The sequence below is a fragment of the Drosophila biarmipes genome, chromosome 3R (assembly GCF_025231255.1).
Source record: "Drosophila biarmipes strain raj3 chromosome 3R, RU_DBia_V1.1, whole genome shotgun sequence".
Lineage (NCBI taxonomy): Eukaryota > Metazoa > Arthropoda > Insecta > Diptera > Drosophilidae > Drosophila > Drosophila biarmipes.
In genome coordinates this window covers 16,904,530-16,918,464 of record NC_066616.1, presented here as the reverse complement: position 1 = coordinate 16,918,464, position 13,935 = coordinate 16,904,530, and the positions used below count along the sequence as shown (strand labels likewise).

The 13,935-nt window shown below is 38.6% G+C and overlaps 1 protein-coding gene across 1 annotated transcript; it reads right to left on the bottom strand.

Annotated features, from left to right (window-relative positions):
- Positions 1 to 7,096: 7,096 nt before the first annotated feature.
- LOC108031037 (probable G-protein coupled receptor Mth-like 12) lies at positions 7,097 to 8,865 on the bottom strand. Its single transcript, XM_017104238.2, has 6 exons — positions 8,359 to 8,865; positions 8,160 to 8,307; positions 7,904 to 8,080; positions 7,600 to 7,851; positions 7,353 to 7,527; positions 7,097 to 7,301 (listed from the first exon to the last, which is right to left on the bottom strand). The coding sequence occupies exons 1-6, from the start codon at positions 8,863 to 8,865 to the stop codon at positions 7,097 to 7,099; spliced, it is 1,464 nt and encodes a 487-aa protein (XP_016959727.2).
- Between the last annotated feature and the right edge of the window lie 5,070 nt (positions 8,866 to 13,935).

Sequence of the window (13,935 nt, the reverse complement as noted above, 5' to 3'; positions counted from 1 at the left end):
CTTTAAATACTTTTGCCAAGTGTTTACTGCCGCCTGTGCGGGGGCCACAAATTTGTATTCGCTCATTTAGCATTCACATCGCAAATTGTCGACGCACCAAGCCAGGCGTAAATGGGGAATTGCATTTGGCGGTGGCGCACAATCTTCGCGATATTGGCCCCCTAAACAAACCCAGCAGATGACTTAATTAATTACGCAAATGCTTTTTGTGCAGCCGAGCGCTAAATGTCGCTTATTGAAAGTTATCGCGACGCGGAGCGCCAGGATATCGGAGCCAATCGCAGGATATGCTTTAAGATTCGAGAAATCCGAAAATGGAAAAAGGAGCGAACGCCTGTCGATAGCTACACTGGGGGACAGGTAAGGCAGGCATGCTTATAGGTGTTATGCCAGAAAAATAAAAAAAAAACTTATCCTTTCTTATACTATATAATAAATCAAAGTTTATAGGTATTGTAAAACAAAATATGTGATTTTTCATAACTAAGTTTCATATATTTTCTTAAACATTTTTTCAGAGTGCCTAGGCGAATGGTGAGGGACCGGGAAAATCCAATTGCCGGTTTGTCCTTTGGAGCGACAAAGGCAGCCAGCGGGAATAGGAACTGAAAGTAATGATGGGGTAAAGGAAGCGTATTCCCGCACCAAGTACAAAAGGATGTCACATTGCGAGTGCTTAGGACAAGCCCCCTTACGAACTGGTCCCTTTTAATGACAGAGCCGTATACGATATGTGCGATTTTTGTTGCATACTTTCGAGGAGCGCCGGAAATGAGTGTTTGTCCAAAACATGCAGCAGTCTGCACATATGTACTCCCTCACTTGCCACATATATTTATGTGCGCAGTGATGACAGCAGCCGAAACGGAGAGGCACCAAAATGGTGCACAAGCCATAATTTATTCACATAGGAGCGCCATAAACATAAATTCGGCTCGACAGGCTGTCCTTTCATCAATGATAATAACGTCGCATTTGCGGGGTCCAGCCTAAAAAACTGGGGCGGCCAGCGGTTCGAGTACGATGACCAGCCAAAAGAACACAGACACCTACGTCATCCGCAATCCCAATTGCCATTAATGCTGGAAAATATTCACCCTCCTCAGTGCCAGCAAAAAAGAAGGGGGTACATTTTTTAAGGTCTGATATGATGCCATATCTTCCGATTTTCATCGCCATTGTATCGCGCGCGCTGAATTATCGGCAGCCATGCCCTTGCCATCATCTTATTTTTGCTGCTGCCACACAGGGCGTATGTGTAATATTTATTTAACAACCACAACCACACACACGCACACACACTTTCGCTTTAAGCGACGAAACTTGAAGATGCTTTTAGCTGCCTTTGACAACGCGAACTCTGTTTTCCAGAAGGATTATGGAAAGTTGTTTAAAAGAGTTGCCAGCGACAACAGGAATAAGTTGCGGTGATATAAATAATATATCAAAGTGCGGGTTGAGGCACACGGTGCCCTTGTTACTTATATATCAAATTGCTTTGGATTATTTTTAAAACATATAAGCGTGAAATGGAATGAAAAATAAATTAAAAAAATAATTTTTTTTAGTTTAAGCCGGATTTAACTTCCTCTAAATAAGAAGAGCATGTATTTTTGTGCTAAAAATCATAGTGTAGCAAGGCTTAAAGTTTTAAACCGAAAACGTTAGCAGAAGTGGATTTTTTTCACTCGCTGGCCACATTTTAGTTTAACTTCATGTCCTCCGGCAGAGCGCAGCAGAAAATTCATGCAATTTCACTTACTCAATAGGAACATTTGAGTCGTGTGCCGGCAAGGCGGAATTGTCAACTGTTTAGTGTCCTTTGTGAGCGCCCTCCCTCCGGTTAAAAGTTTTTCATGGCTTTCCTCTTTTCGCTGCCATTTCGCTTCCTTTCGTTTTGCTACGGTTCCGCTTCCGGGAAAGCAATTAAAGATACATTTTCGCGCAAATGAACGCTAATGAATTTAATAATTTTCATGCAAACGCAAAAAAGCGTTGCGGTGTGCAAAAATTTCGCGATTTCGCGAGGAATCTGATTAAATAATTCGCCGACGCTATACCGCAATACCTGGGCGCTTTCATTAGTCCGCAAATTTATAGGTGCAGTAATCGCATTTCACCACCGTCGCCGCAAAAGTGGCTGCTAAACCGAACGAGAAAAAAAACATTCAAATTGATTACGTTGCGTATACGCAACATTTGGCACTCGGCCTCTTTGCCACTCAAATATTGTTGTTTGAAACTTTTTCCTCTTTATATCTGTACTTTTTTTGTGGTTTATTCGAGCAGCGCCGTCTAATGTGGGCTGTGCCATGATTATGCGGTTGGCTGGGTTTTGCGTGGGGACGTGTGTGTGCGGTTGGGTGTCCCTTTCGGTGCTTTAAGCCACGTTAAGTGCTGGCACCTACGCCGGGCTGCCTCAGGGCGCAAATTGAAAACTCAACCGAACTGCGTGACAATCAACCGGGCTAAACAATTACCAATTTCGATATGCACAGTCAGACAAGGACATTTCCGTGCCATAAAAGCGCCCGAGGATAACATAGAAAGATACAATATTGATGGCTCGTTACCAACAAATTGTATAAAAATCCCCATCCCCATTCCATCAGTCGTTTGCTTTATTTGCTGAAATACTTTTTATGGCTTGCCCGGCTGTCATAAAGATCCCTTGGACATTGGACACGACCATGGGCCAGAGATCAAGTGGTCGTTGGCCATTGACCATCGAACGTGGGGGACAGATTGCAGTTTTTTTATACCTATACAACTTTAAGGTACGCGTAGTATAGTAAAAATGATATTCAATATAAAAGACATCCAAACTTGTCACTAGCAATAGATACATAAGTTAAGGCGTAGAAATATAGTTACCCGTACACCTACAACTACTTACAACCATAATCCCAATTCTGCTTCGGCCTGAAGGAATTATGAATCTATCAAAGCAACACGTGGCCAAAAGCGTGCACACTAAATGTATTTTCAGAACCAACAAAGGGAATATTGATCCGAATTTGCATAGACTTTTGAACCAGATTAGCCGGCGCTTACTACCACATTCCGGGAGGCCTAAACTCCAGCAGCACGCCGTCTCCAGTGTCACGTATTCCTGCTATGTGATCTTTGAGGGACTGACAAATGCCGGGTCTTATCACAGGCCCGTGTTTGCTGACCTTTCCTGCCCGGAATTCCTAAGCAGTTCGCCGAAGAGGTCGTCGTAAAGCTTACTTATATAATGCCCAAGAAGCGACGAGCTCGGCTTCTGATAAGCACTAGGTGGGCGGAATGCCGCTGAAATTATGTTAAGCCGGATACCTTTAATTACGGCCACGTTATTGTGGTGGCCACCTTCTGCTGACTGCTACTTTATGGCCGTAATTTTGCTGAAAACTTTGGCACTGCAGTAAATTTTGCACAAAGTACAGTTGCACAAAGGGCGTCGACAGCAAAGATAAAGAGGCAGTCAACGCAAGATCCTGCACGGGGAAAAATGAATGTATTATTTAAATTTATTTTTCACCTATAATCACTTTAAATTGTTATTTTTAATGGCGAAAAACCGATTTGTTCAATCGTCTTTTTTCGTGTAACTTGGTCAAAAATACCTAAAAGACGCAGTGTTTTGGACAGCTAACGAGCTAGTCAATAGATCTTGGTAATTTTCTGGCTGATTTTAGAAACTACAAAATTTCGCAAATTTTTGACATTTTTACAAGGGGCAGCATCGTCTTTTTTTGCGAAAATAGGTCAAAAATAAAATTTTTGAGCTGTGAATGTCAATTGATCGGAAATTGTATTACGAGTTCAGCAAGGTATGACATTCCATTTTTGCACCATTACTTTTCTTGAATCGACCAAAATACTGCTTTTTTGGGCGGAAAATGAAGATTTTTGTTTTAAGGCCTAAATCTGACATTTTTCTTCCACGTTTTTTGGTGTAACTTGGTAAAAACTGGTCTGAAACCTAATTGACGCACTGTTTTGGACAGCTAACGAGCTAGACAATTGATCTCAATCATTTTCTGGGCTATTCCAGAAACTAAAAATTTTCGCAAATTTTAACTTTTTCTGCAAGGGGTAGCATCGTCTTTTTTTTCCGCAAAATTTGATCAAAAATAAATGTGTGTGTGTGAATGCCAAATGATCGGGAATTTTATTACACGTTCAAAAAGGTATTGCACTCCATTTTTGGACCAATACTTTTCTTGTTTCGTCCAAAATACTGATTTTTTTAGGTAGAAAATAAAGTCCTTAGCATTTGTCGAAAATATAAAATTTTTCGCTAATCTTTTTTGATGTAACTTGGTCAAAAATGGTCGGAAACCTATTTTAAACAGCGTACAAGCTAGACTATTGATCTCAATAATTTTTTGGCCGATTCCAGAAATGACAAAAATTTTGCAAATTTTTGACTTTTTTACAAGGGGTAGGGTCGTCTTTTTTTCGCAAAATTTAATCAAAAATAACATTTTTAGGCGTGAATATCAAATGATTCGAAATTTTATTACGAGTTCAACAAGGTATGGCATTCCATAATTGGACCATTATTTTTTTTGTTTCGCCGAAAATACTGATTATTTTTGGGTGTAAAACGAGGTCCTTTGTTTTTTGGTGCAAACCTGATATTTTTCTAAATTTAGGATGGGATATGTTGATGATGCCATCCTACATGTTTTTATATCAAATTGATTTTAAATGTGTTTAGATAACAGATTTGTTTAAGTGTATGCCCAACTCAAGCAGAGAACACCGCAAAATGTAACGCCCTCGGGCACACACACCAGCACAGGGAGACAGCGAAACAAACACCCACACACACACCTACACAAGTAAAACAGAGGCACTCACACAGGTGGCCGAAAAATTTACTGTCTGAAATGGCAAGTCGCGTGTTGTAATTTTCATGTGTCGGCGAAACGGAAACGGAACAGCAAAGCAAACAACACATAGCCGACTTTCTAAACACAACAACACCCCCTAGCACCCACACACCAACACACACTCGCACACCAAAGCACCGCCACACAGGCAAACAAAGACAAACACTCACAGATGGGCGAAAAAGGACGAAAACCGCAGCGAACGATAATGGAAAGCATTAAAGCAGATTACTTGTGAAGCCAAAATGCCAGGAGACACAGCGGCGGTCTGAATTAGTGAAACTCAAGGACGAGACTCCTTTTTTGTATGCGCGAAAAGGCTTCGAATTGATGAAGATGAAGGTCATTCGATGGCTGCAATCAGTGCCTCCCCCTCGCAGGATAGTGCCTCCCATTACGCTGGTCCGACATTTGGCTAGGCCAATTTTAATTATTTCTGCTCCAGCCTCTCCCTGGATTCAAGCAGGCCCAATTTCGGTGCTGGCACTTTGGCCATTTTGTGCTTAGTTTCAGAAAATTATTTAATTTATTTGTTGGTATATATTCTATAATTTAATTGGGTACTTTAATTTTTTAAAATAATGATTATTTTTGAGTTTTTTTTTCGGATCAAATGTAATGATAAACTATTCACTTTTAAAATAAAAATTTTAATGATGCGGTCCCTGGCTATTACATAATGATTTAAAAATACATTTTACTTTTTATTTTAGGAGATAGCTATAATACTTTATAAGGTATATACAGTTAATTGTTTTGAGTTGTTAAATTTAATATAAATCTCATAAATTACTATACACATTTTAATAATATTTTTATGTTAATTTAAATTTTAAAAATTTGTTCATTCTAAAATATTAAAAATGGTTGGAAATAAAAGAAAACACTTTATTTTTAAATGAAGCTTATGATTTTTTAACTTTAAGTTTTTTTTTTAATTAAAGATATGCTAAGAAATAAGAAAAATATAAAATTAAATTCAAAGTGTTGCGTAACAAATAAAGATAACATTCATTCACATGGCTTTTGTCGACGCCCAAACATAGGCAACACTATTTGTAATGGCCTTAACCCGCCCGCCCACGCACTCTTAGCCATTCGAGTTAAAACTAAGAAGGGGAAAGGAACTTGTCGCCGGGCAATTTGTTTAATGAAATCATCAAATTAAATAAAATGTGCGGCCCCAAAAAGTGTAAGTGTAAGCAATTTGCTGCCGCCTTTGTTGTTGCTTTTGTTTTTTGGCTTTTTGTGTCATGAAATATAAAACCACAGTATGACATGGCCCAAACCCCCAAGAATACCCATTCCACCGCCTAACACGTGCCCACCAACTGACGACTAGGATCACACTGAAAAAAAATCATAAGACTTTATATAACAATAAACAAAATATAAATTTGTATAAGATTTAAACAGTTTCTGTTATTATAGGAAAATAATTTAAACAAAGTAAATGCTTTTATATATTTGATTTTACATTTTATTTATATTTTTAGTTGCATTATATTTTTCTGTGCAGTGGATTTGTAACCAAAGTCAACAGCATAACTCTGCGCGTGTTCGTCGAATGCTCGCACGTCTCCTAGGCTGTCATTTTGGCCATGTTTTCAGCCTAAATGGCCCATCGCCCATCGGCCCTCGACTAGATCCTGGCCAAAGTACCCCCTCGGGCGTTTTAATTACATTATTAATCACATCACTCGCAGGTCTTATTTTAAGCAGTTTGCCGCCCCAGCTGCCGGGCAATAAATTCGTTGGCCACCAACAAAACTTTTTCAATTAACACAAAATTATGCAAATTGAGTGGCTGCCAAAGTCGCAGGCTAGCACTTGCTTAGATAGCGATAAGACAAATGGCGTTGGCATAGATTTCGGGTATTAAATTTATGGGGGCAGGATGTTTGTGCAGCTGAATTTAAGAAGAATTATGACCTACCACAACGAGCCAAGCTTTTCCGCTGCGGGGACTTGTTACAGGAAATGTAATTGACCATTGGAAATTCAAGCCTGGCAAACATAAATACATTTCTTGTGAAATTTAGCTTTAAATTTGATTTGGTTCTTGGCAATTATAATTTTAAATGTATATATTTTTTCAACGCTGCGTACGCCGCCTCATTGCAGTCCTTTGAACCGGCTTTTTCCTGCCTCCTCGAACTCTGTTTGGACAGCAAAAGGGTTACTTGGGCATAAAGACAGTGACCAAAGGGAACTTACCTATTCATTAGCAGTTCAAGTGTGCTGCCCTTCAGAATAAGAATCACAAATATGATTATACCAAAGCCGGAGTTAAGGTAAACGGGTATATCTAAGTATATGGTTCCCAGCAAGTAATGGAAGTCCTCCACCATACCCATAATTTTGTCCAGAATCCAAAATACGCCCATAATGACAAAAAGCCGAAGAAACTGCAGGTAACTGGGATGGGAATATTAGATACGCTTTAGCTCTTGAAAGACCAGCTCTTACGTCTGAATATCGATGTCCAGTGAGGGCCTTGAACGCTCGTTCTGTTGGGCGAACCTTTTGACCTCCCTCTTTACTTTCCAAATGTGAATGGCCGTCAGGACGAACATGATAGAACTGAAGGTGGTCAAGATCAAAATCGGGACATTAAAAAATATCCAGTTAGACGAGCCCCAATCTATAGATGGAACAAAGTGATTTAATCTTAAATAGTTCTACCTTTTTTGAAACCATTTCAATTTAATACCACCTTGTATTGTGCATCGAATAACACCAACAAAGGGCGCTATGAACCTTTTTTGGGGATCGTCACCCGAAATTTGATTCATTAAATAAATTATTCCTGTGGGAACAGCAGCCGTGCCCCAAACAAATGCGCTGTACTTTTTGAATGCGTTACGAGGCTCGTGGCGATTGAGGGAAGTGAAAAGTTTCCTTAAATAATAGCTAATGACTGCTGACCAGAGATAGGATGCCATCGAGAAGAAGTATTTAGAGTAACCTAATGGGGATAAATATTAAAAAAATGTTAATTGTAAAATTAAGGCACTAACCTACTAGAGTGCATATGCTGTATAACAAACTTAAATGATTCAGAGTCCAGATGAGGTAATCCATTGTCATACAGAATAGACAGGATATAAGACACTTTCCAAGTAAGTTTCGGAGCTTCTTAACATACAGATACACTGTTATGGTCAGGATGAGGCATATTAGCGATATAATCGTAACTAAAATTGTTCAAGCAATGGAATAATATAAAATATAATATAATGTACCGATACATTTTAAATCTATTATTATCCTTACTATCAAATGTACCCGGTACGTATCTTGTTGCACACATTCGGTTAACAAACCATAAGATCTTCGGAAAGTCCGAGTAAGTATGGGGAAACAGGCAGTATTGGTCGTTGCTTAAGATCTCGGCGGTGGAGTGGAGCAGTATGGATCCATCCTATAAAGATTTGAATAAAGCAGAGAAGCAGATGGCACATTGTAATCCAACCTTTAACATAGTGTATTCATCTGTCTTCAAACCAATAAGTTCGTCGCAGGGTTGAAAGTATTCCCTTAACACGATCAGCTTAGTATGATTGTACTGCGGCATCTTCCTAAGCTCCGTAATATTGGGATCCAACGTTATGATATCATCAAATGTAAGGTTCAAGATTCTTAGGGAAATCTCCTTCTGTAGACCGTCATTACACTCCCCGTTGGGCAACACATTCTTGCGGGCACAGCAGATCCGGATGCAGGGCCTCACTTTGCAGATACAGGCCCTTAAGTGTTTGCTAACCCACTCTTTGGTTCCATCCTGAAGCACCCGAAAATGGTACTCCCCAGTTAGGTTAGCGGGGATTTCCAAATCTTCATTTACAAAGGTATCGTTAAATTTGTTGTAGTCCGAAATATCAATAGTTTCTTCGTATTTGCATTCTGGAATATCACACCTCGACAATTTCGCGATAGCTAAGATGAGAATCGTAGCGATACATTTTAAAGAGAGAGACATTTTTTATTTTAAACCTTCAGCATGAAAACCTCTTACGCAACTAATTTACGAATCGTGTTGCCTACTGATTAAATAGATTTGCATCGTGAACATATGAATTATATAATCAAGAGCAGAGAAAGCAATAATCAGTATTCTCTAAGGAATAGAATCTTGAATTTCAGGCAATAAATAATTAGGTCTAGCAAATTCCCCATACATTAATTTAATTAATTTATAAGTTTTTATTTATGTTTTATGCCGCATAGTCAGCAAAAAACTTTTGTATCCATACGATTTTTCAATTAAATATACGGATTGTTTTTCCAGTACCAGATATCCGTCAGGTGACGGTTCTAATGACTATTAACGCGCTTGTATATGAAGTTACCTGCACATTACAGTGAGGGAGCAATAAATTTACAAATACACGCTACACGGTGAAAATTAGGTATAGTATCTTATTTTTGGTTTTTAATTTCAAAAATATTTTCAAGTTGGTACTAACAAAATGCTGCGAAATAAAGAGGTATACAAGTTGCTCAACTTTATAGAATGCCTTCAAGAAATTTGAAACTACAAATATATTTTGTTATATTTGTATATAATTTATTCTTAATATGTATAGATTTTGTATATTATTTATTATGGTAAGGAGGCACTAAACTTCTTGACTGTACTGACAGGTTCTCAAAATTCCAGACGCATTTGCAGCGCTGTGACATTCATCAGAGCGAGTTTCGCGTCAACATTGTCTCGCCCGAGAGTAAGGATGAGGTTGTGGCTTTCATCCGCAGGAACAAGGACGCTGAAGGATGGCGGCGAGGAGCTGTCTCGTTACGCTTACTTAGCTGCTTAATTTATGCATTGTGCAGGGCGCAAATGATGTATTGTTTGCCATTGCAGTGTGTTTTCTGGCCGGGTGGCAAATTTCTCCCTCGATGCAGTTTCCCAAAGTTTCCCGCTAAAGCCTCATGATGGACCTCAGTCATGGTGAACGGAACAAACCAATCAATTAACCCTTTTTTAGTAAAAGAAAGGCTTTAATGGTAAATGGTATCATTTTCTTAAAAAATCCTTCGTTAAAAACCTAAAGGACTGTGAAAAAAACAGGATGATAACTTAACGTTGTTTATCACTATATTTAAATGTATAAGTCGTTATTATAAAACCATTACCCTACACTAAACTTTAAGAAATTATATTTAAAATTGTTTCTTTTAAACAAGAAAAACAATAATTTGTAAGCTTATTTCTTACTCAAAATATTATTGCTTTGCGCAAACTAACAAAATTATTATTTCAAGTTGACGGATTTTTATTACCCGGTTAAATGTACACACTTTCTTAAGCTGAGCGCCACATGCCACAACCACTGCCACTAAATTGCGCAAAGTTGCAACCCAAAGACGCAGCAACTAAAGTTGTGGCCGTGCTCACCTTTTCCTCCAGGGGCTCTGTGAAACTTGCAATTAAGTTAGTGGCTTTCTTTCTTGCCACCTGCAGCAACAGCTCACTGAATGTGCATCGCGGCACTTAGAACACACTCGGCTTAAAGAGTACTTGGTGCTTGATTAAATACAATCACTTTTTTAATGTTTGATAGCTTTAAGTAAAACATTTAATAAGCGTGTATGGATTCTAAAAACACTTTTAAATTACATTTAAGGTGTCTTAAAGTAGGCAGTGAATTCCTTTTTTTCTTAATGAGTTCACTGTTCTTAAGAGTTTAAAATGTATTCTTGCATACCTTTAGGCACTTTAAATTAAATGTCAAACAATTTTTCAAACAAAAGAGATTTTTGAAAAATTAAAATATAATTTATTGCCTAGATATCTGCTGTATAAAATGATTGCATGATGGTCGACAGGTTTGCAAATAGGGTTCAATACCGATTGACTGGCAAGTCGATGGTCGAATCGATTTGTCTGATGGCGTGGGCCAAGAGGATGTTTGCTGACTCAAAAAACTCTATCAATTGGCAATTATATACCCTGAAAATGTACCGGCTGGTGCCAAGTAACGGGCAGTCATTTCTCTTTCGCATAAATCAGGCAGGAATTGCGTTTAAATGTTTCTTCAATTGATTTACTGCTGACTTATTGCTGTTTTCATTTTATTTCAGCTCCTTTCTGTTGCTTGCGCAAAATTTATATTTTTAATGCGCCCTGTTCGGTCTGGAGGCGTTTTTCATTTATTTCCCTGCCTGTCTTCGGCAAATATTACATAATAATAAGAGAAACAAAAAGTGTAGAGCGCTTTGGGGCACTCGGCTTTTTTCAATATTTTTTGCGAAAGTATAAAAAGATTATACTTTATTATAGTTACAGTTGGTCAAAGCATAAGGCACTATGCTTTAGATGTAAAATATTTCGTAGCATAATTTTTGGCGTCATTATAAGGGATTTAAAACCCATTCTGATTTTTGTGGAACTCTTCATAAATAAATAGTAAATGTTCCTTTGTTTTATGGTAAATTTAATTTAAATTATGGAATTTATTTCTACCATAATAAATAACTCGACAGTCCGACTTTATTATTCAGCTTTTTTGACGACCTCTTCTTGTAAAAAATCTCATGTAGGACACCTGAAAGCTGACCCGCCCCTTTGTTTACTTAGCATTGATTTATGCATTGAGTGTTTTAAATGTGGGCGTGCTATTTATGGGCCTTGACCGATGTTCGTTCGTCTGCTGGCGTTTTTGCGCTGCTTGCACTTGATTTGTGGCTTGTCCTGCAGACGGGTACTCGCACGCATACCCAAGGCTACAAGTCACTGCCAGGACTCCGGACACAGGACTCCAGTCTCTGGACGTGGACAAGGCGTGTCCTGGCGAAAGGTCACTTGATGTATGGTAACCTTAGCTTCTTGGCGCTCGGCTAGTTTGCATATTTGGCTGCTGCTGCTGTGTCAGCAGTAGAAATCACTTCAAATATTATGGCTCCTTGTCTTGCCAGTCAGTCAGTCACCCAACCATCCAGATTTGTGTCCAAAAAGTTCGTGACAAATTTGATAAGACTTTGCAGCTCATTTGTACGCCATGTTTGGCTGCTTTGTTTGCTCGGCTTCTGCTGCATTGCACTTGGCTGCTGATTTTCCCGTCAACATAATAAATGAGCCTCCTTCGTCTGCAGATCTTTCGTCGCCGTCATTTGGGTGTTTCGTCTAATTTGAACATGAATTAGTCTGAAGAACATCGAACTTCAACCTAGATTCCATTTGGTGACTCAAGTAAGTAATAGGGATGATTAAAGTGGATTGTTGTATACCATAAGATTTCTTAAATTAAATTTTTTTAAATTTAATATAGTGAGTACAAGATATTTGTGTTTTTAAACAATTTTATTGTTCTTCTGCAAGCGAAATATATTGTTGCATACTTTTAGACACCTCAAAATACATTTAGAAGAATTGAATATAGTTAGAACAAGATGGTCGCAATCAATATATAGTGTTGCACACCTTGAGACGCCTTTAATTACATTTTAGGCGAATTCGAATGATATTAAATTGTAGGGCTCCTCTGTATGTTTCTGTTCAAAAAATTCATTTTGCTTTTGCTCTGCTAAATGCGGTTCAAAAGATGCCCCAACATACTGGCATTTAATTGCCGACAGCCAAGTTTTGGAGGGTTAACTGAACCGGAATCCATTGGCATCAATGTGTCAGTAAACCATTTCAATTAGGCCTCGACCGGAGACTCAATGCAAAGCGCGGGCGACCACATGCGGAGGAGCAGGAGCCGACTTGCCAGGAATCAGCAATTTAATGTCGGTTAAAGCCGCAGACATCGCATCAATGTCGAGCAGTTGGGGGTCCGAAAGCAGGAGTCCCCGTAACGATTGCCGTTGGATTGCCATGTGTACGCGTGTTGCTTCAGCAGACCGTAAGCTACGTGCCAGACGTTCCTCCAAGGACCTCCTCCTACTTGGGCCCCCCTCCCGAAACTCATTTCCGACTGCCATGTGCCGAACCGAGCCCCCTTTCATGGGCGGCATGCCAACTGCTGCTCGATTTCTTTGTGTGATTTGTTGTGGAACGGATGTTGGCAACATGTCCCACGAACTGCGGACACAGTCGTCCACATCTACATCCTTCTAACATTTTTTTTAGCCATCCGTTCTAGCCCCTTTTCGAAACAACTGGAATGGCTTCTCCACTTCGCGTCCACAATTGTTTGCCATTTAATTCGCATTCGCCAGATATCAACCTAATTGAATTCATTTCGCCAGCAGATGTCGGAATTTTAAGCATTCGCTAACCGAGTTGGCAGTGAAATGGAAACATTATAAGATAATGCTTTGGTATAAAAAGGGAATGTAATTTATTCATTCTCAGTTTCGATTGAACGTGACTCGCAATCGTTAGAATCGAAAGGGATCGAAAAGTTGAGATTGCGCTTGTAAAAACAGTCAGTTCTCGAACTACACAATAAATGATGTGGCTAAACGAAGAAAGCGTTCGTCCTCCATATTTGATTTTATCTAATGGTTGAATTTTATATTTTATATAAAGTAAAATTTGTGAAAAAATTTCGTTTTATAAAAGTAACCGGAAATGAATCAATAAAAAATTATATTTATATAAAAAGTTTCAGGAAACTTTTAAGCATTTTTAGTTGAAAAATGTATATAAGGGTGACAGCAAGAAAGCAATAAAAAATATTTTTTTAATGTGAACAGTTTCAGGAATCTCCTATCCACTTTTAGTGGAAATATTTTATAAACTTTTTATAAATTCTTACTTGTAAAGTTTGCGTGCTTATCTGACATAAAAGTTTCAAATTTTTCTTCGTCATGTTTTTCACGGAAATTGAAAGCAAAACATAAAGCAAAAAGTGGAATATTATGGCGGAAAAATGATTGCCACACTTTTGGCAAACATGTTAAGTTAAGCAATTAAAGTAGCCAGAAATTATTTCTATAAGATGTCAAAAACCTGGTTTTTCTCCGAACTGACATGCTTTTAAGGCCTATTTACTGGTACGACTATTGTGTTGGTGGACAGGAAAGTGCTCAGGGTTGTTTGTCATTCAAAACAGCTTTGCTTTTGGCTGTTGAATTCAGGGAAATGCCCCGCCTTAATGGT

Excerpts from the sequence above, each read along its gene's own strand:
- LOC108031037 (XM_017104238.2), bottom strand. The coding sequence starts at position 8,865 with ATGTCTCTCTCTTTAAAATGTATCGCTACGATTCTCATCTTAGCTATC. Across the intron at positions 7,852-7,903 it reads CAGCATATGCACTCTAGTAG|GTTACTCTAAATACTTCTTC; the intron begins GTTAGTGCCTTA and ends TATCCCCATTAG. Across the intron at positions 7,302-7,352 it reads CTGGACATCGATATTCAGAC|TTACCTGCAGTTTCTTCGGC; the intron begins GTAAGAGCTGGT and ends TTCCCATCCCAG.